General features: G+C 40.3%; 1 protein-coding gene across 1 annotated transcript in view; it reads right to left on the bottom strand.

Annotated features, from left to right (window-relative positions):
* CCDC6 (coiled-coil domain containing 6) overlaps positions 1 to 25124 on the bottom strand; it is a 119103-nt gene that overhangs the window by 23827 nt on the left and 70152 nt on the right. The window contains exons 3-5 of the mRNA XM_053584907.1: positions 21474 to 21602; positions 7043 to 7146; positions 4901 to 5061 (exon numbers count right to left, since the gene is read on the bottom strand). Of these exons, the coding sequence (XP_053440882.1) occupies positions 4901 to 5061; positions 7043 to 7146; positions 21474 to 21602 (394 nt within the window). The remainder of the gene's footprint in view (positions 1 to 4900; positions 5062 to 7042; positions 7147 to 21473; positions 21603 to 25124) is intronic.

Below are 25124 nucleotides of genomic sequence, written 5' to 3'. Positions count from 1 at the left end.
CTGATCTTGACCTAAAAATACCATGCCCAAAGGAAAAGCTTTTTTTCCCTAGTATGGCAGTCAATGTGTTAATATTTCTAATGAGTCTAAAAGGTGGTGTGTGCACAACTATGTTGCCCTGACATGCATCCAATCTGAGGCTGATGACAGGTAAAGACCTGTATCCAGTCTGCACCACTTGGGATGGGTGCCTTGCTTCTGATGAATACTCCTCCCTCAGGAGCTGCTGCGTCGGCTGTCCCCCACGGCAGCGCTGACTAATTCTGCAGCTAGATGTTGGACTCAGGCTGAGCCATTCCCTCCCCCAGAATCTGAAAGGGGGAACTGCCACTATAGTGTTGCTGGATCTCCATTAAATAAGCTCCCCGAACCTATTATCACCCCTGCCCTCCTAAGATGACTCTTCAAAGGATTCTGCGGCACACTCCACATCCTTCCAATGAAAGGCAACACATGTCTTCCGACATCCCTTTCTGGCTTATCTCAGATAGAATCTGTTGTTACCAAGGGACGAATATAAACTTAATATAAAACTCAGCGTCCACCCATCTTCTTGCTTCCTTCCTTTTTCTTGCCTTGGTCAATGAACTTGGGAAAAGTAAAATCTCTATACACTTTTATTTTCTGAAAAACAACTATAAATTCAGAGCAACCATGAGCACATCTAAGGGTTTCCTTCAGGTTTTCTCCACATTCCTAGCTCAGAACAAAATTTAAGAAAGAAGGCAGGAGCTGGATGCCACAGTCGGCATTTTTCTCCCACGAAATGACACTCCTTCAACTTTTGACCCTATTTCAACTTTCTGTGTCTGTCCAATTAGTTTCAGTTTTAAGCAATTCTACAAAGGTCTGAATTTTGAGAAGTCCTCAGTGATTTCCAAGACAACAGAATATATAAAAGTTCTAAAATTCCTTATTTTATAAATTGAAAGAAAAAAATACCAAAATTATTAAACACTTATGTGCACTAAACACTAAATCCCTTGGCTGTTTTCAATACAGCCAGAAACCCTGCTGTCTAATCCAGACACAAAAATCTCTTTAATTGAAGGCATGCTGGGAAAATATTTGTAAAGTACACTTTTAATATAAACGATTTAAATTATTTCATCCCAAATATGCAAGCATGCAGAATTTTTCACTTAACTCTACAGGAAGCACTAGATTTGGGCCCGTTGGGAATATTTACTATTTGTAGAAGGGAAACTGCCAGAGCAAGTTGACTTTCTTTTCCATAATAGGAATCTCCTAATGCCTTGTAAGCTGCTAGAGAGTGACACAAAATCCTGTCCAGAATTGAGAAATCATGGGGCTCCAAGAATAACTTTAGAGGAAACATTGTCTCTTCCAATGGCAACCATTTAGCACTGGGGACTCAGCAAGTAGATCCTTAAACAATAACCTGTAAGATGAAAATACTACCTGAAGTGACCAGCTAGGAAAACTTCCTGGCAATTTAGCAGTTAACCTAGAAGCCAAAGGTATAGAGACGGGACGAGGTCCAGCACCTCTGGTGTCAGAACCAGGCAGATTGCTGACTTCATGGCATTCCTCCGGTGCCCTCTGCCACACCTGACTGCATGCACTCCCATGAGTCATCCTCCCTCCTCTTGCACTCTCCGTTCCCTAGTACTCAGGGACTATGGCTCATATCTCCCTATCTTCATCCATTTCTCTGTATAGTAGGTCCTCACTTTACATTGTCTATAAGTTCCAAGAAACTGACTTTAAGTGCAACAATACATGCATGTGGCAGGAACATAATTCTTGTTTATATCAACTAGCCTATGATAAAACTGGTTTGGTTATACGGCATGTAATTTTGCTTGAAGTTGGAGTTCCCAAGAACCCCTGGACAATGTCAAGTGAGGACTTACTGTGTTCACTTAAAGATACCACAAACTGAGTCAAAACGAGTGGCTCCCCACAATCATCTAAGGCTGACCTGCACACTCTTTGTGTTTTCAAGTTTATGATTAGAAAATATACCAATGCCAGACTCCAACCCACACCAACTGAAGTAGAACACCTGAGATGCCGCCTAGCCACCAGTATATTAAGAGCTCCACAGAAGATTCCAATGTTTAACCACTGCTGACAACTACTGAGAGAGAGGTTCAAATTCAGGGACAGCTGGGCTTGGTGGCTCCTCACCTGCCACAGCTATATCCAAAGACGGTACGGATCATCCAACCTAAGGGGAATGAAGCAGGTGCATGAGGAAAAGCCATTAGCGTACCCTCTAGGCCAGTGGTTCTCAACTTTCCTAAGGCTATGACCCTTTAATACAGTTCCTCATGTTGTGGTGGCCTCCAACCACAAAATAAAGTCACAATGAAAATAATGTTATGGAGTAGGGTGCCGGCCCCATATGCCAAGGGTGGCGGGTTCAAACCCAGCCCTGGCCAAACTGCAACAACAACAAAAAAAAAAGAAAAAGAAAAAGAAAATAATGTTATGGTTGGGGGCCACCACAACATGAGGAACTGTATTAAAGGGTCGCAGCATTAGGAAGGTTGGGAACCACTGCACTAAGCTCAGTCTACACCACTACAACAGCTAGGTGCCACTTGCTGCTGCTTCAGGTCAGCTTTCTCTGTCCTCGCAAAACCAAACAGCACTTATGGGTGCCTCTGTTGGTATCTTTATTCTCTTTAAATACCAAACAGAGCCACATGAACAAGTAGTAAGAACAAAAAATCCTTGCCAAATTTCTACTAGAGATTTTGCTTGGGGCACAACAAAGCAAGTGTAAATGAGAAAGATAAAGCAACGCGATGACACGGGGAAGAGTTCAGAAGGTTGCTGAAAGACACCTGTCTGCCTAACACAGCAAAAACCTCAAAAGCATTCTCAAATAATATTTTGAGAAGTCTCTGATTCATCTCATTTGTTTTCATGGAGTACACATGCATATAGTAGTTATCAACCTACCTGTGGTATTTAAAAAAAAAAAAATTTAGAGGACCTGGCTAAGAACCAGGCTTTACTCCTGGAGAAAGCTCAGAAGCCTGGATGGTGTTAGAGCGATGGTCCCCTAAAGAAATCCACACACTATCCTCAAATCCAGCACATGCTACGACTACACATGATGACAACAGGGCCTTCACAGATGGGACAGAATTAAAGACCTTGAGAGGGGACGATTATCCTGGATCACTAGGGGACCTGACATAGTCATAAGGATCCTATGGGAGGCAGAGGAGTCACAGTGAAAGGAGACAGGCGGGAGTGATTCACTGGAAGGAACCAGGAGCCAAGGACAACACGCAGCCTCCAGAAGCCAAAAAAGGCAAAAAAGCAGTCTCCCCTACAGCCTCAGAAAGAACGCAGCCCTGCATACACCTTGATTTTAGTCCAGCGAGTCTCATTTTGAACTTCTGACGTCTAGGACTAGAAGATAATACATTTGTATCATTTTGAGCCACCAAGTTTGTGGTAATATGTTATAGCAAAAACAATTAAGTAATACATCATACTTCTTAAAGGTTCCAGGGATGATCTTGATGCACTACCCAGGACGCTCAACTGGATTAGAACTTGCAATGAGCTTCCAAGAAGGGAACATACATGCACATTCCATTTGACCCAATAAACTCCTTGCACAAGTATCAGACATGTATACAGAGATGTTCACTGGGGTTGTGGCATAACCACCCACAGGGGTTTATTAATGAGACTAGTTAAATTATGGCATATCCATAAAAATACTATGCAGCCTTTAAAGAAGGGATTAGGTATCTCTGTATATACTGATGGGGGTGGGGGTGGGGGTGGGGTTGGAGAGGACCGCATGACATAAGTGAAAAGAAAAATGTATGAAAAATGTATAAAAGAGTATATTCACTACGCTGCTTACACGTGTCTCAGTGTCTCTACGAGACTGATCCTGGGATCAGAGTATACCAATATCCACGCATAGTCAAATCACACAGTAAGCCCCAAGAAACTCACACATATGAAAAGCCAACCTCCATATCCTCACCCCACAGATACTATCTTTTCTATCTGCGTTTGGTTGTGAATGTGGGACCTGCAGATACAGAAAACTGACTATATTATTAAAAAAAAATCCGTTCATAAGTGGACCGGCATAGTTTAAATCCATATTGTTTAAGGGTCAAGTGTATTTGTATAAAAGAATTTTATATACATACACTTACATACATATACACATATTTCTGGACCAACATGGTGAAACTGTTGTATTGTGGGAACTGGGTGGCTGGAGATGAGGAGTTAAAGGGAGACTTATTTTTTCACTATATACCTTTCACTGTATTATCTACTTAAAAACAAACAAACAAAAAAAAAAAAACAAAAAAACACTGAGTAGCCAAAAAGCAGAAATAGACCTAAGAAAATTGTTAGGGACCTGATCAAGTATTCAGAAATCTAGTTCTCTTGATTTTCAACTCAACATCTTGGCCTCTTCCAAAATACTGAGCACAGATTTCAAAGGCATTTACTTTTCAGATTCCATGAACAAATGTCAGCTGAGGCTAAATTTAGTAATATGGAAGGTAAACATTCTCTTCTGTGCCTTAATATTCCAAAAAGTGCATGGAAGTCTAAGACAATATTTTTTGTTAGCACAGTCTTAGAGATGAACATGGGGAAGAAGATTAAAAATATTACCTGTGACTCTGAGATCTGCTGAAATAACTCAAAATAATTATCTGAATAATTTTCTCAAAGTATTCTAAATTCTAATCTTCCTTTACTATAATACTTAAAAAATATATGTATTCCAGGACAATACATCTATGTAAATGTGTATCAATAATAACATACAATATGAATTATAACAAATCCAACAGTATGCATTTGGTAATACCCTGTATTTGGTAAACATGTTAATTCAATACACAGAACACGAATGAGCAGAGAGGCTACGTACGCTGCAGCTGAGCAGCTCTCAGTTGCTTCTTCAGCCGCTCCACTTCATTCTTTAAAAATCTGATGTGGCGCATCATGTTTTCTGGAGAATCAATCTCCATGGAGATATCCCTGGGCGACGGTGGAGCAGAGACGGGCTGGTCTAATTTCTCCTGCAGGATTCTTCATTGAAAAGAAAAATCCCAATAATGAAAAACAGTTTGCCTTGAAAAAGACAAAACATACTAGCTGGCAGGTTTGTTCTAAAAACAAGCACCTGTGCATTGGCAGCCTTCACAGGGTCACCTATCTCCTCTGCCCATTTTATATCAATCTTACCTGGAACCTCGAGTCAAAAGGCAGAGCTGAACGATCTACTCTCTTTTAAATGACCACTGGTAATTAAGCAACACTGAAAAGTCGTACTTAACATTTAACATTTGGTTCTGATGAAGATGTCTGGAATACAGTATGTGCTCAGAATTATCTGCTGAGTAAAAGCTCAACACACTAGGTTGAGGGCACTGAGATACTAAAGGATTTGGCTTTCTTGCTGCTTTTGGTTAAAACTTACAGACTACAGAAAGTCTCCTTGGAGGGTGAAGTCACATAAAAAGACTCAACTTCTAAAATTCCCTTCTGTAAAACCAATCCTAAGGGCAGGGCAAACAGGACCGAGAGCTTTTTGCTTCCAACAACAGCAAAGCTAAAAAGTTAAAAACTAAGGGCAGCGCCTGTGGCTCAAAGGAGTAGGGTGCTGGCCCCATATACTGGTTCAAAGTGGCAGGTTTAAACCTGGCCCCGGCCAAAAACTGCAAAAAAAAAAAGAAGTTAAAAACTAAAGAAAACCAAAATTATTGGGTTAGTAACTGGTGGTGTCACCTTTTCCACCAATTATTGTTAGGTTGAGGCATATTAAGTGTTGACATTCAACAGCTTTTGACCTACCAAATGACAACTTCTTATTGCTCAACTCAATAATTTGGGTATATACACACACACACACCAGCAATAAGAATTATTGCTCAACTCAATAATTTGGGTATATACACACACACACACCCACTTCCAATTACTTTCTGCAAAGGAAGACTGACTAGCAACGTATCTCTACATCCCTTTCTATAAGCTGCTGGGGCTTTGGTTTTATTTTATTTTTAACTTTTCACTTCTTGAGTCTGTCCAAGCTGAATTTGAGAAAACTAGGATGTTAAATATTGTAATGGTCCCTATGTTTATTATATAAAATAACTTTTCATAATTCAACTTGTTAGTATTGCTACAGTAATGCAAAACATTGCTGATTCCATTATAGCATGCATAGTTCCTGTACCTCTGGCTCTAAGTTTCACTTCTCTTAAAGCCATGAAGTACATCTGTATTCTGCAAATCTAGAGGTGAACTCAAAAGAATTTATGAATATGCACCCAAACCAAATATTTAAGGCAGAAAGACTCCAGGCAGCAAATAAAAGATCCTGGTCAAGTGGACTAATAAGTATTTTTTAAAAACTTACTTTTTACGTCTATACACACATCCTATATCCAGAACTTTCCTGCCATTCTTATAGGCTCTTCCTGCCACCCCCAAAGTACACAATGCATGAAAATAAGGGACTAACAGTATCTTGCACAAAGGAGTCCAAGAAATATTTGCCTTTGAGTGATATCCCACACCTCCATATGTACATTTAACACAAGGAATCCCAACCTTAAACATATACAGGTACTTCTTTGTAGGTTTTAAAACAAATAATTTTTCTATTAAAATCCTAGGAATGTGTAATATTTAACAGTACGCAGTACATCCGTTGTATTTTAGAAAAAAACTGATGGAAGGTAGTTCAATAATGTGGAAAGTTGAGATTGCAACCATCCTTGAAAAGAATGTGAAGGTGAACAATGGTCCCATGACTAATTCCGTCACAGCCTTGTAACACCAAATGAACGACAATTCTGCTGTGACAATATGATAGCAAAGGACAGTGGTGACCGACATGGGAATAGTTCAGAAGGCTTTCAACACTTTTTCCCTTTGCCAAGTTAAAATGATATGCATCACTTAAGGAACTACAATGCCCATTCTTATCTCTTGTCATATCCAGAACAGGACTCTAGACACACACACATACACACACCCCATATCGAACAGCAAGACTACACACCGCTTTTCAGCTTCAAGTTTATCCATTCTTTTCCAGAGACGATTAACTAGTGCTTCTTGTTCTTGTTCCAATGTATTTTCAAGGTCAATCTTTTCTCGTCTCAACTAAAGGAAAGAAAAATGTTTTACTAAGAATGGCAGGCCACTTAAACTCAGTTAATCATATGTTTGATTAAATTAGTATGATCCCCACCCCCCACTTACTTGTAGAAAACTGAAAAGACAAGGCACATTCTCTGGCACAGACACATTAAAGACACCTAGTTCTTAAACTTTAATTAAAAAATTGAGATTCACTCTTGATGTTGATGCTTAATTGTTGTCTGGTACATGGATTGTGTTTCTTGTTTCAGCATTTATTCAAGGCAATTTCTTCAAGAGGGTTTGGGGGAATTCTGTTTCCTGTTCATACCAGGATTTTTCTGCGTTTGTCACTTAGTCCTGCATATAGTTCAACAGTAGATCAGATAGATTGTATTACCATTTATATGCATATAAATAACTCTTAAGTGCACCCAAAATAACACTATAGTGGCTAGTAGAAGTAAATAGACAGGTACTGAGAAATAAACACACGCACATAAACAGTAAACACCAAAGTCACAATACTTTTGAGGACTCAGGGAAGAAGGGAAATTTGATTTGGGAGGGTACATGGTTAGAGAGGGAACCTCAAACCATATCCTATTTCATAAAATGAAGCAGACATGGGAAAGTTCATTTAACCAATATTGAGCAATATGCCATAAAAACTGAGAATAACACCAGACACTGCTTAACAGGGATGTAGCTGTAAACTGAAGGGTCAGAAATGTCTGTTCTCACCGCATTTCATTTTAGTGGGGGGCAGGTTAGTCAATGAAGAGTGTGAAAGAGATATAAGGAAAAGGCTGGCTGGTCTAAGGGATAGAAAGCGTAACGATAAATAGGCCTCATGGCGTCGGGGAGAAGGACCGCGTAATAGTCCCCGTACTTGGCTGTGCGTTTGAGATATTAAATAATTTTAAAGGGAAGCTTTCTTAAAGACAGCCCATGTTACTGCCCCATGCCCTCTCTTCAGCCAATGGCAATTCGTCTCTTCGGTGGCTGAACTGACAAATTATTTTTGATTGCTGAGCTACAAAGACGTCAACAGTTTTACATTTCCTTAGTGAGTCACAGAAGGGATCCAAGGGATCTAATGTTGACAGTAAAGCGGAGCTGACAGAATGTGCAAAATGTAGTCTTTTAAAGCAACCATGGTGTCAAACATCAGAACGATTTCTGCAGTGCAGTTTTGTTTTTATCTCTATATGAAGTTCCTCTTTCTGAAACTGCTCTCACAGTAGCACAGAAGCACAAATCAAGCCCCAGCAACGGTTAGTGTAACCAACCCTGTCAGCAGACAGAGGGCACAAGATATGCCCACATTGACACAGGAGCACATGACGCCCCTGGGAATGTGGGCCCCACTTGCTGCACATCTGAGCCAGAGTGAATACGGCCAAAATCAGGGTCTTACAACCTAATCAATCAAGACATGGGAGGAAATGATATAAGGACAATTAAATGATCACGTTGAAGGTTCATCGGGGAAGAAAGAGGTCTCGAACAGATAGGGGAAATGCTTGCGTATGACAGAGCTGTAGGCTTTTCTTTTCTCTGCTCGCCACAAAAATAGCTGTAGAAACCACTGGCCATTTGAATAAATATTTCTTGTAACTTAGGCAAAGCAGCAGCTGATACATTGAAAGACTCCTGTAGGTACAGTTTTCAGAAAGGTAGTGGGATGAGGTGATTATGATCACAGACCTTGAGCCAAACGCCCGGGCTCACATCCCAGCTCCATCATTCATTAGTTTTAGGTGTTGGGAAAGTACTAGACACCATTTTGTCATTTGTAAAGTAAGAGATAAAAATGATATCCACCTTAGTAGGTTACCTGTGAGCATTAAATATGTTATTTCATGCAAATCATTGATAACTGGCATTTAGAAAGCACTTGATACATGTTGGCTATGATGATCACCTGGCAATCTGGTCATCTGTCCTACTTCTGTTTCAGCCCTCCAGAAAGTGAGCTCTTCAAGACTAACATTCTCCCGGGAGACTGAGGCAGGCAGACTGCTTGAGCTCAGGACTTTGAGACCAGTCTGAGTAAGAGCAAGATTCCATCTCTAAAAATAGCCAGGTATTGTGGCAGGTGCCTGTGGTACCAGTTACTGGGGAAGCTGAGGCAAGAAGATGGCTGAGCCCAAGAGTTTGAGGTTGCTGTGAGCTATGACACCATGACATTCTACCCAGGGTGACAAAGTGAGACCCTGTCTCAGAAAAAAAAAAAAAAAAAAAAAGACTTACATTCTTGTCTGTTTCATTCATTCATTGATGCATCCTCAGTGTCTAAGTCAATGTCTGGCACTTTACAAGCCATCAGTACATATAATAGAGCTTATTTGATAACTAAATGAGCCAAGGTCACATAGCAAACAGAAAATAGAGTTTCATAATATTATATCTGTATGGTAGAACAAGACTCTGAAGAACAGTTCAAGGGCAAAAAAGGGTGGAGGGAGCAGGGAGTCTGACTAAGTTGGAAGCATTCTGTGCCCCTAAATCTGGGAGCAGGCTTAACATGCAAATGCTCCTCAGAATTCTAAACAGTTCCTACCTGTAGCAACAAGGAGAAATCCTGAAACACCTCATTGAACTGTGATTCTCTGAGTTCCTTGCATTTTGAAAGAGCTTTGAAGTACAATTCACAGCTATGTCTTTAAGGAAATAAAATCCCAAGGAATTTACCTTTTAAGGTAAATGTTCCAGTGTTTAAAAACTGGAAGCAGGAGGTAAATAAGAAAAAATGCAAGCAGGCATCATTTTGAAGTATGCTGTCTACTAGACAAACTTATGCCCAATTACTTTGAGTAATTGTGTATAATGCTTACGAAAAACTGTGAAAAGGAAAATCAAGATGAAACTATCTTTACTCATGTGTGGCTCTGAGTAGGTCAAGAACCTGCCATGAGCCAGAACATTCTCATCGCGAAGTGAGGTTGCCAGAGTGACTTTGGAGGTCCCTTTCTCTCCCACCCATTCTCCATCATTCTCTGCCCAGTCTCAAGTTGCCAGTTGTCTTCAGCCTAAGCTAGGTCAGCCATGATTTTTAGAGCTAGAAGCAGAAAGATTTTTACCTAAATCCATCCCTTCATTATAGAGCTGAGGAAACACGAGCCTGGGAGATGTGAGTCAGGCCTAGAGTGATAGTACCAAGACAGGAACAGATCCTCATCACCCACCGTGGCCGCCAAAACTGCTGTGTCCTGTCCCACCAGACAGTATGGAGGCTCTTAGGGAAACACGGAATTGGGTCAAATTATGCTGTGGTCTGAGAGCTTATGTCCTTTGCCAAAACACTCGGGAGCGGGAGAGTAAGGCATAGATGACAATAAGGAAGTAGGACAGCTCAGGGAGACTGGGTATTTGGAAACAGATGAGAACAGGAAAACACACGTTGGAAATATACATAAATCTTCGCTTCTTGCCACCTGTTACCCGTTATCAATCTACCACCCTCTTCGGGGTTTACTGTCCGTATTTGCTCTACTAGTTTACTTCCACAAAGCAGGCAACACCAGAGGTCCCTAACTAGTAGCTTGGATTCTCAAGTACAGCAGGTCCTTGAACAGTAAGTATCTTTTATTATAACACTGATGAGGGAAAAAAATGGATTCCCAGCTGGGGCCACCATCTGTGTAGGGTTTCATATTCTCTCCACGCCTGCATGGGTTTTCTCTTGGCGCTCTGGTTTCTTCCCACATCCTAAAGATGTGCACATCAGTTAACAGGCACGTCTAAATGGTCCCAGTTGGAGTGTGGGTGTGTGGAAGTGCACCCTGCCCTGGGGATGGTGCCTGTCCAGGGCTGGTTCCCAGCTCGCACCCTGAGCTGCCCAGATAGGCTTTGGCCACCTGCCACTCTGAACTAGCATAAGCTGGCTAGAAAATGAAAGAATTATGGTAAAATGAAAGTTGTCAAGCTATACGATAAACAAATGCACATATTTGTGATGCAGTACCAAAGTGTTCGGCGAGCCTGCCATATCTGTTACCATTTGTTTTTCAACTGTGTAGTGGTAGGTGGTGCTCCTTACAACTTTTACTTTGCAAACGTTTATGCTTTGATTTAACCCACCTTCATGACCCCTTATTGTTCACTGATTAACCAAGCATTAGGTAATTATTTTGTGTTTACTAATCTTCCAGAAATGTATAGATAGCTTCACATTTATTCTAATGGTTAATATTATAAGTGTTTTGGGTCTTTATTTAGAAGTTTGGTGATGTTTCTATGATAGAAATATCCCATGGGAACTCCTGTTTCTATCAATTAGCCTATGGTAAAATGGATTTCCGTATAGGTAGTTTCACTTAAGTTGCAGTTTCCAAGAACCCATTGACGACATTAAGTGGGGACCTAAGTGTATTTCACCACATAGCCTGGCAGTGCTATAGGAGTCCATATTATCTTTAGCCTTACAAAAGTAGGGTCTCTTGTCTTTTAAGTTTTAAAAATCTCAGCTTTTCAGGAGCTTTTACTGACATTAAAAAGCAATTAGAGGCAATCAGTCTAAACCACTTGATTAAGTTCCCCTTAAGTTCTTTATCAGTCCCTCACCACCACCACTTCCTGCCTACCTAATTCCATATCCCACATATTTAAAGCCAAAGTGTGTATTATTGGTTCTGCCAATTCAGACAGCGAATTTTCACTGTCCTGATCCCTCTATAATCTGACAGCATAGGTTAAGTTTCCAGGGTTATAGTTGGAAATTCTTGCTTGAGATGGAAAATCAGCCAAGTGATACAGTGCTTTAAATATGGTCTACCTGTAATAATCTCCTCCCAGCTCATTTCTAATGATATCTGATCACTTTTTAAAAAAAAATTTCAAGGTTCGTGAAACAGGCACTCACTCACCCCTCACTAAACATCTAATTTGTAGGCTAAACTGAGCCCCTTCCAACTGTGATTATGTGGTTAAGCACCCAGCACACTACGGGATATAGCTGACCTGCAGCACATTCATTTCAAAGGCTGCTTTGCAATTAAGTTAGTTCAATGGACTGCAGAATTCAGTAGCTCTACTTCTCATTGCAGGTTAATTAACAGGCAGACTAAGAGTTCTTACTATGGTCCCCCAAATAAATTTAGAACTTTTTCAATGGATAAACAGTGTACAAAAACACAGCTGGCTCATCTGAATTCATGGTGGTTCTACCTACATCTTCTCAGCAGGCAGATCCAGACCACCACAAAAACAGCAAAAATGGTACAGGGCAGCTGACAGTTCCCACTTCTTCTTTGCTGTAGAATTTTCTCATTTAAAGAGGATTACGAGGCCAGGCATGGTGGTTCACACCTGTAATCCTAGCACTCCAGCAGGTGGATTGCCTGAGCTCGAGAGTTTGAAGAGCCTGACCACAGGGCAAGACTCTGTAGTAAAGACAGAAAAATTAACTCTTTAATGTGGCAGGCACCTATAATCCCAGCTACTTGTGAGGCTGAGGCAAGAAGAATACGTGAGCCCCAGAGTTTGAGATTGCTGTGAGCTAGGCTGATGACGTTGCATTCTACCCAGGGCAACAGAGTGAGACTGTCTCTAAATAAATAAATAAATAGGGCGGCGCCTGTGGCTCAAGCAGTAGGGCGCCGGTCCCATATGCCGGAGGTGGCAGGTTCATACCCTGCCCCGGCCAAAAAAAAAATAAATAAATAAATAAATAAATAAATAAATACTATGATTTTAGGGTAGGGGAAGGAATGCTTGACAAAAAAGCTGAGTGAGAACTTCAACCTATTGTGCTCAGCTATAGGATTTTGAAGGTTTTACTAGATATTTTACATCTACTTTGTAATGTTTCAGTAAGTCTTAGAAAATGTATTTTGAACCCCAAACATCTGACTTAAGAAAGAAATTTTGGAAAACAGCCTAATACAATGAAGACATTTAGTAACCCAGGCATAAGAAAGAGAAAGAAAAGCCCATGAAATAAAGTCTATGATAAAGGCCCATCACAGTGGCTTCTGGCTGTAATCCCAGCACTTTGGGAGGCTGAGGCAGGAGGATTGCTTGAGCCCAGGAGTTTGATGCTAAAGTGAGCTATGATTGCAACAATGCACTCCAGCCTCGGAGCGCAATGCACCCTGTCTCTGAGAAGACAAACAAAAAGGCTGTCCTATAAACAGAACACAGACATAAAATGTGTTACAACATATAGCAAAAACCACTAAAAATGACATAAGAAGTCATTTTTAAGATCAAAAAGAAAAACAGCAGAATACTCTACAATACACATTAATCAAACTCTTAGCTCTCCAGATTTTTTTTTAAAAATAAGAGGCAAATCCTAGAAAACAAATATGTATTGGAGAGTAACACCACAACTCCCTAAAAATGTTTGAAGTCTCCATTAAAGGCTCAGTCCAAATTCCTGTCACTTTATTATATAATATAAATGCTCTAGAGTTCAAAGTGCTGACCTGAAGGTACATCAGAATCACCTGAGAAAAGTACAATGTTCAACAAATGATCAAATCAAAGTCATAAAAATGGGTATAGAAACCTACTGTAGGGCAGCGTCTATGGCTCAAAGGAGTAGGGAGACAGCCCCATATATCGGAGGTGGTGGGTTCAAACCCAGCCCAGGCCAAAAACTGCAACAAAAAAAAAAAAAAAGAAAGAAAAGAAACCTACTGTAAGAGCAGGGACAATAAAATATCTTACCTCACTCAGTCTGACTTTCCCACACATCTGAGTTAACCCAGGTTTTGCCTATACATCAAAAAAGAAGTGACTAAAAGCATTCCAGAGAGGGCTATTAAAATAAATCATGTGCAACTGACATAAAAATACCTGGGAACAATGCACAATGCCAATGCTCCTTGGCAAAACCTGCACAAATTAAAGCAACAGAGACAGAGAAGTAAACTTCAGCACTGCCTGTGCTGACATCAGTTCAGGCGACCAGTGAAATTCCGCTCAGCCCTGGCAATTTTCCTCCTAATGTGGAAGACATCTGACACTTGCCTTCTGGAAAACAGTCTTTTTAAGAAATCAAGCAGCCAATCTGTGCTCCAGATGAATTAAGACAGGTGTTCACAGACCACAGAGCACCCTCCCCAAGGTGCTCATTTTATTAATCAAGCTGCAATGACTTTCAGAATTAAGAACAAGTTCTAGGTCATCACCATGGCTCATGCAATGCTGAGCACAGAAGGGGCTAATGGAAATCTGCCAGTTAGGAGCGAGGAAAAGGGGGAGAAAAGGATGGTCAATTATACATCTAGGAGATCAAAAACAGTTGAAAAATTTATCTATGTCAGAAATACAGAGAAAGTAAAGACAAAGAAAAGATGCAAAAAACAAAAAGTCAGAAAGAACTATACAGCAAGATGAATATGGTTTCCCTTGGGTAAAAGTAATGCTGATTCATTTTACCACCCTTTCCTCGGTTTCAGGTCTCCGCCTCTGGTGAATGATTAGAAAATGCACCATGGTGGATTGAGACAAGGTGCCTCTCCTTTTACACAGGAAATACATTTTGAGCCCCATACCCTACACCCCCCATCATGTATCATCATCTAGGCAAATTGATCCACATGGCAAGGATTATCTGATGCTTCAAAATCAACCTTAACAAGATAAAACAGCAAGTTTTTCTATTTAATTGAAATGAAATCTAGGAAAGGAATTCTGGGGGATTTTTTTTTTCTTCATGTCCCACAGACAGACATATCCTGTCCCCTGAAGGAGCTTCAGACTAATCTCACAGGGTCTGGAGGCGGGACCTCCCGGTTGGCTTCAGATGTCTCAACAACTCCCTGAGTGCAAAACAAATCAAATCAATTCAACAGAGAGCCTAATGAAGCTTCTTTTGGGTATGGGGTATTGATCCTAGTTTGCTCACTTCCAAGGTACAAAAAAAATCTCATTTATTGGGGTGGCGCCTGTGGCTTAGTCAGTAAGGCGCCGGCCCCAGATACCAAGGGTGGCAGGTTCAAATCTGGCCCCCGGCTGAACTGCAACCAAAAAAAAAAATAGCCAGGCGTTGTGGCGGGCGCCTGTAGTCCCAGCTACTCGGGAGGCTGAGGCAAGAGAATCGCTTAAGCCCAGGAGTTGGAGGTTGCTGTGAGCTGTGTGAGGCCACGGCACTCTACAGAGGGCCATAAAGTGAGACTCTGTCTCTACAAAAAAAAAAAAAAAATCTCATTTATTTTTCAGTTATGATTTGAGGTTTCTTTCCCACCTCTCCTGAAAAACAGTAGGTACAATGCTCATACCCAAGCTTTTCAACTGACCAAAATATCAAGGACTTGCTAATATCAACTTCTCACCAAGTTGACTTCGGGGTTTACTAATTATGCCTGCCTGCACTCAAATACAGCTTATCTACATGTGCAGACACAGGCTATAATGTTTTATTACAAAAAAAAAAATAAAAAGCAGGGAAACACATAGCATTTTTTAAAAAGGAGGAGGAGACAAAAGAAAAAATGAAAAAGAAAAAATAAACAGTTGTTCTGGGGACTGCCATCTAGGTAATTTTTTCCTTCATTTTTGAACTTTTTGTACTTGTTTCCACACTTTAAGAGCAACAAACTAATTTTAAAATGCAAACATTTATGGCTGGGTGCCTGCAGCACAGTGGTTACGGCGCCAGCCACATACACCAAGGCTGGCAGGTTCAAACCCGGCTCGGGCCAGCTAAACAACAATGACAACTGCAACAAAAAATAGCCAAGCATTGTGGTGGGTGCCTGTAGTCCCAGCTACTTGGGAGACTGAGGGAAGAGAACTGCTTGAGTGACTTGAGGTTGCTGTGAGCTGTGACACTACAGCACTCTACAGAGGGTGACATAGTAAGACTGTCTCAAAAAAAAAAAAAAAAAGAAAAGAAATAAAATGCTAACACTTAATTTAACAAAGGTAGCAAAGTTCCATAACTCAGGCTTAGTATTTAAAACCAGACTTGAAAGCATGCATGGTGGTGACTAAATTTCATCTCCTCCATGCAACTGACCCTTAATGCAACTGCAAATGTTTGAAAACATTCCTTGTGTTTTCAAAATGGCACATGGGAGTCAGCAGGTGCTTTACCCAGCACTATTTCGACAGGTACTTCTTGCTGCCAGGATTTGCAAGGGCAGATTAGCATGAGTGAAGTCTAAACAAGATCCAGTATGGCCATACTACCTGTGAACTTAAAAAAAAAAAAACATCTTGTTCCGTACCAAAGCAAAAGAAACAAAAAACTCATGAAGGCAAACCTGACATGAGTCACCAGGCACTCAGTTCACAGTTGCATAAGTCACACAGATACAGATTCTCTGTGTAACTCACAAGAGCTGATTGCTGAAGCTACTAAAATAAGTAGCATCAGAACTGTGGGGGGGCTGGTTGTGATGCCAGTTTGGTTCATATTTTCAATGAAATACCCTTCTTGACAAGTAAAACTGAAATGCCACCTTGTGTCCTTAACACCACTGCTGACTGTTTTTAGCACTCTAGGAGCCACTGTTCTAAGGGCTGGAAACTTAAAACCTCCTTTTCTTCTTAAGAGAGCTTAAAAAACACTACACATTTCCCTACTTTATTAAGAGAATACACAAACACAAAATCTTGTTCTGAGGATTCATATTCATCGTTTTAAATCCCAGACTCCGACGTGTTGTGACTGTAGCTGGTTGAGGGGTACTGGGACTGTGGTGGTCCTCCCCGCACTGCCTCTGGAAGCTGGGCTCTCATCAAGCATCCAGAGTCCTCTGATGTTGTCTAGAGGCTGAAAGAAACCACTGGGCGAGAGCCCTGGGCCTACACAAGCCCCGATACAGCTACACGCCTACCTCTTGTAAGTTCAAGCTTAAGCCCTCAGAACACCACCCAGCAGCAGCCCAGAGCCCTTCTCTCTCCACGCCCCTCTGCTCTTAGCATCTGCTACTCTCTAGTGCTAGCAACCAGTTTTTGCTGCCTATCTTCCCTCTCCTTTCTCTCTCCTCTCCCATTTCTCCTTCCCTGAAACATGGTGGACTCACTCACCCAACCAGTGTTTCCTTCTGCATCCGTTTAGGGGTAGCTGCAGGCACTCTCCCCTGGTTAGAGGGCTGCTATGCTGCGGTGGGAATGCTGCTCCCAACACATCTCTCATCTCTGGTCTTCCTGGACCAGGTTCCAAAAGGCCAAGGACCTTTTCATTACCTTTCTTAAGAGTCTGTGACACACAGCAGGCATGTGATACAGGTGCGCTGAATTAATGCGGGATTCATGCCATAAAATTGCATCAATAGCCAGCCTTTTTTTGTAAAAAACAAAGTCCAAGGGGCCAGGTGACAAGTGACCTATACAGGCATAAACACATGCACAAATGAAGATCCATAAACTAAAGAGACAGATCATCAGTGCAAGGAAGGTGGTCAGATACCTGAGGTTCAAGTAACAAGCAACACTTCATTTTCCTAGAAAACGTCCATGCTAACGGCCTAACTTTGGTAAGATATATTTACAATGAGGGCCTTCTGGCACGAGAGTTAACTGGGGCTTACCTAGGAAGAAATTAAGCCTGAGTCTTGAACCCAGTTAAGTTATGCTTCACAGATAATAGAAAGGTGCTTACTTAAAAACCAAGATAACCCAAGCTATACCTTCAAAACAAACATGTTATAGCCAACTCAAGTCCCTGGCAGAATACCTTCCAACATCCTTTCTGGAGAAAGGTTCAACCTACTATGTGCAAAATACAGATTTTAAAATTTTATTTTGTATAATTTTTAAAATAATTACATGACCTGGCAATTTCACTCCTAAATAAATCTAATAAAAACGATAACATGTCTACACAAGAAATTATACATGAATGTTCAAAGCAGCATTATTCACAACAGCCAAAAGGTAGAAACAACCCAAATCTCCATCAAATGATAAATGGATATATAATATGTGCTATATGCAGACAACAGAAAATTGGCCAGAAAAAAGGAAAGTAGTACAGATATACAACAGGGATGAAAACATTTCGCTAAATGAAAGGAGCCTGTCACCGAAGACCACATATCACATGACTCCATTTATGTGAAATGTCCAGAATAGGCAAATATATAGACACAAGGTAGAATAGTGATTGTCTAAGGAGAACAGGTGTTTAGGGTGACAGGTGAAGAGTATGGGGTTTCTTCTTGAGATCATGCAATGTCCTAAAATTGATTGTGGTGATCAAAGCACAACTCCGAATATACTAAAAACTACTGGACTGTACATTTTAAAATGGGTAAATTGTATGATATGTATACTATACCTCACTAGAGCTGTTAAAAGATTAAGCAGAGGAAATGGGTTCATACTGGGTTCCTTTTGGGTGTCTAGGCCCTGAATGTTACACTGTCCTACCTTCTAAGTACAAACAACCACCTTTCTATTTGCACACCCAAATCTCCACTTAAACTGTCCTAACAAAGCAGAGCTACACATATGGGGGCACACAGGATAACTGCCTCAGAGGGACTGTAGTTAAAATGTTGATTGTCAAATATGTATTACGAGCAAAGGCAATGCATAGTGTACGCACACGCCGCGCACGCTATCACAGCGCACGTACGCACACGCCGCGCACGCTATCACAGTGCATAGCGTACGCACATACCACACACGCTGTCACAATGCATAGTGTAGTACATGTCTTTGTTCTTCTGCAACATACAGTATAAGGATATGCTTTATAATACAGGCTACAACATAGCATGTCATATAGTACAGGTGATAATCCCAAAAGACAACTCTAAGAACCTATCAAATCATACCCATTCATGACACTTAGATTTATTTCTACTTGAGGGAAAAAATAAACCTTCCCCCTAAATACTGACTAAAATTATTTCTATTTAAAATAAAATACAGAATAAAATCCTCAATATTTAATCATTCTGGATATACCCAAAACAAAAGGGGGAAATTTTATGATGATGTTATATTCCTTAATTTTAACTAAAACATGGCTTGGTATGCTGGATCTGAAGATTACTTCTAGCAAGCGGCTTTGTAATGCATATCTTTCATGGTGGCAATCCTTTTCTTTACTGTTGAGGTCTGGAATAAGGCTAAAGATTTACTAAGTAATTAACATGGTACAGAGGATATCCACCTTGGACTTCATTTTAAAGAGGTTCAGTTCTGAAGTCTGCAAAGGGCCTTAAGATGCTGAGGCGGCTGGTCCCCTCTCTCTGAGGGAACTGGATGCAGGATCAGCTGCCCCTCAGATGCTAGGCCACTACCTCCCCCTTGTGGCCAGAGCTGAACCCTCCGGGTCACAGCCCCAGTCTCAAAGTCTCCTTTAGAAAGAAGCCTGTGAACAAAATACCAGCAAGAAGGTATTTAAAACATTGACAAAGTTCCCCCCAATACCAACCACTGTCAGAATTTCCCTCTGGTTAACTCTTGATTAGCAAGTACCAGTAACAAATACCTGAATAAGAATTCTCAAAGCTTAATTTAAACAGATCTGGAGTTATTGCCTATCCTAGGAATTAAACAGATAAACTTTGGAATAAAATGTTTTTAAAATGGCAGGGCTTAGGGTGGGAGAGGATATCTTTTAAATGTAAACATTACATTTACATGAATAGTAAAATAGATTACCTTAGGTATGTATAAAATAGCCAACCCTTGAAAACAGAATTTTTTAATTCCTTTACATGGAAGGGATAATTTTTTTTTTAAAGACAGTCTCATTCTGTTGCCCAGGGTAGAGTACTGTGGCGTCATGGCTCACAGCAACCTCAAACTCTTGGGTTCAAGTGTTCCTCTTGTCTCGGCCTCCCAAGTAGCTGGGACTGCAGGTGCCCTCCACAAAGCTGGGCTAATTTTTTTACTTTTTGTATAGACGCGGTCTTGCTCTTGCTCAAGGGATGCACCTGCCTCGGCCTACTAGAGCTCTAGGATTACAGGCATGAGCCACTGTGCCCAGCTTCAAAAAAAACAAACTAGATAGAAGATACATGAATAAGATGAATAACTAATGTCAGCATTAGTTTAAAACAAATTCCAACTTTCCTTTCAACCATATGGTACCATCACTGTTTCATTTTCAGGTAAAGATGTTGAAACTGGAGCAGTTCTAAGAGTGATCAACCAATCAGCATGGACTAAGATGACTAATTTTGAGATAAATTAGACAAGTTTGAGTGAAAGGCTTATGCAAACCATCACAAAGGCAATCAAGGATGAGAGCTGGAAGATCTCAACCTACAGTCGAGTTTTATTTGGAAACCCAGGTAGCAGAACGTGATGGTCAGCCTCTTAAAACTAACTTACCACTGGGAAAATAGGTCACTAGAGTGGAGATAAAGCATTAGAGAAAATGAACTTGGAGGCTAGGGGAAACAAGTACCATAGCCTGACACACCAACTTGGATGAATAGTTAATAGATGTCCCCAATTCTATGTGGGATAAAGTGTGTGTACAGTCCACTTGGACCCCCCAAAGCAAGTACTATGATCACATACCAAAGTCTGCCAGGAAACAACAAAGGGATTATGTACTAATACTTCCCACCTTTTGTATCTTTTTAAGTTTGCCATTTCTGATTTTAGTCTGTCCTGCTCTATTTATGCACGGAGAATTTGGGCCCAGAGAAGTTAATGAAGTTAATTCAAGGTCATAGAATGATCTCATTGTAGCTAGCGCATGATGAGTTATCAAGTCTATGATTCCACATCTACAGTGACAAGTTTAGTTGGGAGAAGATAAAGTTCATATTAAGTTGTCAATAATTCAAAGAAGAAATATGTTCTAAAGAACCTCTAAAAGGGTCGGCGCCTATGGCTCAGTGGGTTGGGCGCTGGCCCCATATACCGAGTATGGCAGGTTTGAACCCAGCCCTGGCCAAAGTGCAACAAAAAATAGCCGGGCATTGTTGCGGGGTGCCTGTAGTCCCAGCTACTCGGGAGGCTGAGTCAAGAGAATTGCCTAAGCCCAGGAGTTGGAGGTTGCTGTGAGCTGTGATGCCACAGGACTCTACCGAGGTCAATAAAGTGAGACTCTGTCTCTAAAAAAAAAGAAGAAGAATCTCTGAAAGAAAAGTTTTAGTTCCATACCAACACTGTCTCAGGAACTTTCATAGAAACTATTCTGTGGTTTAAAGATATTGTTTAATCCTGCTTTGTTTGCAAAAAGGAACCTGACATTTCCTGCTATAAATCAGTACATTACAACACATCTCCTGAAAATTTATTAACAGTGATTTAAAAAATAGAGAAAGTGTGTGAGACAACGATAGGACATGTGTAAGCCTCTCAATACAAAAATGAAGTCCCCACTGTGGGGAGGAAAGGCTGAAGCATCCTAAGGCTTAAAAGAATAAGCTGATAATGAGAAAAAATAATGTATAGGAAGAAGTATAGATGCTTACCTGTTCTAATGTAAGTTGCTTAGAAATGGTATCATTCTCCAGTTTTTTAATTTTCTTCATCAGTTTGTTGACCTGAAATTCCTGCTCCTGTTCAAGATGCTGTTCTAGTTCAGCTTTCTCATGTTGCAACTGGAAAATGACAAAACAAAAACAAAAACAAACCACAGATGTGGAAATCAAGAAACCCAAATGCCATGGAAACACTGGCTCTAAAAGGCGATCACAATAATCTAAGTGGCACAAAAGTTACGTTTCTCATTTCTGCTCACATCCATAAGTGTATACCTGGTAACCTGTTCCTAAACTGGTTCTTCTAACTTATAACCAAAAACACAGGGAATGGGAAGAAAACTTACTTTTCAACGAATACTCTTCGGTACCTTTTAAGTCTTACATCATGAGCATGCAAATTTATAAATTAAGAAAACCCCAGAAATTTCACACCATCGGTTTTTATTAAATGACTTGCAATTTACTCAGATTGCCATAATGTGAGCAGATAGAGTTGCCACCATCACAAAATATACTTAGTAAATTATCCAGAAAACGTTATTCCCAATGTACAAGTAAGCACGTTTTAACCTTGGCAAAAATCAGTACAATTGATGTTTTCATGAAAAGATCATATAACACACCTTCTATATCTTCCCTAAAACCAAAAGTCTCTTAGTTATGCAATCAGAAGGTAAGATAATGGTGTCATTACAAGAGAAACTTTAAAGATTACTTCAACCTTCAACAAAGAACAGAAGAAATCCATTGGACACAGGACAACCCCGGGTTCTCGTTAATAACCACGCATTACTTCTACCATTCTCATTGGGAGCTTTTGTTGATTGATGGCAGGGGCTGGCTCCATGTTTCAGAACCCAGGAGAGACTAAGCGACAGTGATTTAAAAAGGGGGGAAAAAGCATACAAAGTTTTATTATTTTTGCACTGCTCCCTAATTTTACATTCAGAACTTTCTTTGGGCAGACACTGTACCCAAAGTTCCTCACATGCATTAACGTAGGCATGAGCATCTCCACATTAAAATGGGACAAAGCAGGTGACTGGACCAAGGCAATACAGCTGGGAAGCAGCAGTACCAAACCACTGTTCTCTCACTCTATCACTGAGCAAACCCAAGAGAAGTCACCTTCAGACTCCGCTACCCACTAATGCCTCACACTCCTAGGAAAAAATGAGTTGTGAGTGCTTGCCCAGGGGATATGATGTCTCTTGGTAAACTTTTGTAAGCCCTCCATTACGTGCAATGGACCACTGAGAAAGCTCAGCTGGGCCTGATCAACTTCAAAATGGCTACAGCTGACCACACTTGACAATGTCCACTGCTCTGAAAACACACTCAATTAAAAAAAAAAAAAAGCTTTAAATCTGACATAGTCTTCCAACACTGGAAATGTCGACTAAACAGATGATGTTTTCCCTCCAACTGTTTTTAATGTGGAAGTTTAACAAAAAAAAAAAAAAAAATCTGGTCAAACTTGCAGGGACCCAGGAAAAAGCAGGTGTGAGAAGGTGCTTACAGTGGTAAGTCTTATTTTTAGCTAGCTTTTTAAAACCCAAGTTCTGCAAGACCAAGCAGCAATTAAAAAACTAAGAAGAATCGACAAAGAACAAAGAGTTCCCAGCACTTCAGACACAAAAGACCCCAATGGAACTAGTATCACTTATGAGGAAAAAAACCAGCAAAGCATGTACATCTGAATCTAAGACTTTCATTTAATAAACACGTGCTACATCTTCTATCTGCAGGTGTTGTGCTACCTGCAAGCAAAATCCACATTAAGATATCATCCCTGTTGGAAACAGTTCATGAACACTATGCTGAAATGGTATCTGCTAGTTTAAGAGAGATGATAAAATTGAGCCTTAGAACCTTTAAACCATTTGCATAAAGATTTTTTTAATACAGTAGCTGTGTTTTCAATAGCTACCATTTTTATTTGAAAAAAGTCCCCTCCTTTTTTTTTTTTTTTAAAGCATTATATTTGCATCCTCAGGTAAATTAAAGCAATAAAGGATGCACTCTAACACTGAAAAACCTCCTACCTACTAAGCAGCATTTGTCACAGAATGTTAATCTGAGGAAAGGTAAGACTCTGATTGGCTTGCAGGAAAATATTCATATTTAGACAGATGGTCTAACACTGTCAGTAGCTGACTAGGTACTTCCTTTAAGACCACAGATTGAACTGGTAATAAAGGCTATAAAAGCTCTCTATTTTAGGAGGCTTTTTCCTCTCTAGAGTGATATCCTCAGGAAAACTTGATGGTAAAGCTGTCATTACCAGAACTCACGTAAGGTCCCTGAGTTATACTAATGCATTTGGAAAATATCAAGCTCTAATATCAAGTTAGATCTGACATCTAACTCTGTTTGCTCAAGATTCACAGTTTTCATCATTCCCCAAAAGAGAGAACAGAAATGAACAGCTCTGCTGCTGGCTCTGTCCTGCCCCACCTCAGATGACACCCAACAGAAGCAGGGCATGGAGTTCCTGAATGGAGCATTAGAAACAAAAAATATGGTTTTTCCCCGGAACAAAGAAACCTAGTAATAAAAGGAAAAACAGAAATACAGAAAGTGCCCCAGCCTTATACCCACCCCCCCAAAAAAACCCTCATGAGATGAGAGTTAAGATATACCCAGGAGAGATGGCAATAAGCAGGGGCAGGGACCTTGAGGAGCTATTAAGTTTGCCTTATACAGTTTGCCTGAGAAAAATCCAGAAATTGTTTTAATCAAATACCATGTAAAATCAAGCAACCTGACCCCACCATGGCTTGAAGCAACACCCTAAATCTACCTGCTTATTGTAAAGCTGTAGCCCTTGACACCACAAATGTAAAAATAAAACATAAAATCAATTGTTATGTTTGAAATAAAACACATGTGTTTGTCTTAAATATATCTAAAGCTAAACGCTCAGGCAGAGTAAAGAGTTGGTTTTCAAGATCAGAATTTTATAGTCAATCTCAAAGGTTTTAGAGTAGTTTTATAGCCTTTATTTGTGTAACACAAATACATTGTTAATGCTAACAAAGAGGAAAAAATCCTGGCAAAACCAGAATCACATTACAGTATAACAGATGATCCCCTAGACCGTGGTTCTCAACCTGAGGGTGGCGACCCCTTTGGGGGTCTCCTGCATATCAGACATTTACATGACAATTCATAACAGCAGCAAAATTACAATTATGAAGTAGTAACAAAAATAATTTTATGGCTGGGGGTCACCACGACATGAGGAACTGTATTAAAGGGTCACGGCATGAGGAAGGTTGAGAACCACTGTCCTAGAAGGTCACGTTTTCAGTGGAATTGAGTTATATAATAAAAGTTCGTTACTTAGGGTTCAGTAAGAAAAACATATTAATATAACCGAAAAAGCCATAAGCAAAGATACAACTCTATGCTTAAATGTACACCACTACCATTTTAAAATTTTAAGTGCTAAAACTTGAGCATTTTTTTATTTCTTTCACTGATGATATATTGAATTCCAAAGCAAATTTCCAGCCCATTAAAAAACACAAGTGCAGCACTAATTTGATCTCAAGCATGCTAGCCTAAAGCATCATTCAATTACCAATAATTGTTGCCCTTATAATTTATGGAGGCTTTCTGGAACCACTTCAATGA

This window comes from Nycticebus coucang, chromosome 3 (genome assembly GCF_027406575.1).
Source record: "Nycticebus coucang isolate mNycCou1 chromosome 3, mNycCou1.pri, whole genome shotgun sequence".
Lineage (NCBI taxonomy): Eukaryota > Metazoa > Chordata > Mammalia > Primates > Lorisidae > Nycticebus > Nycticebus coucang.
This window is presented reverse-complemented; position numbering and strand designations above follow the sequence as displayed.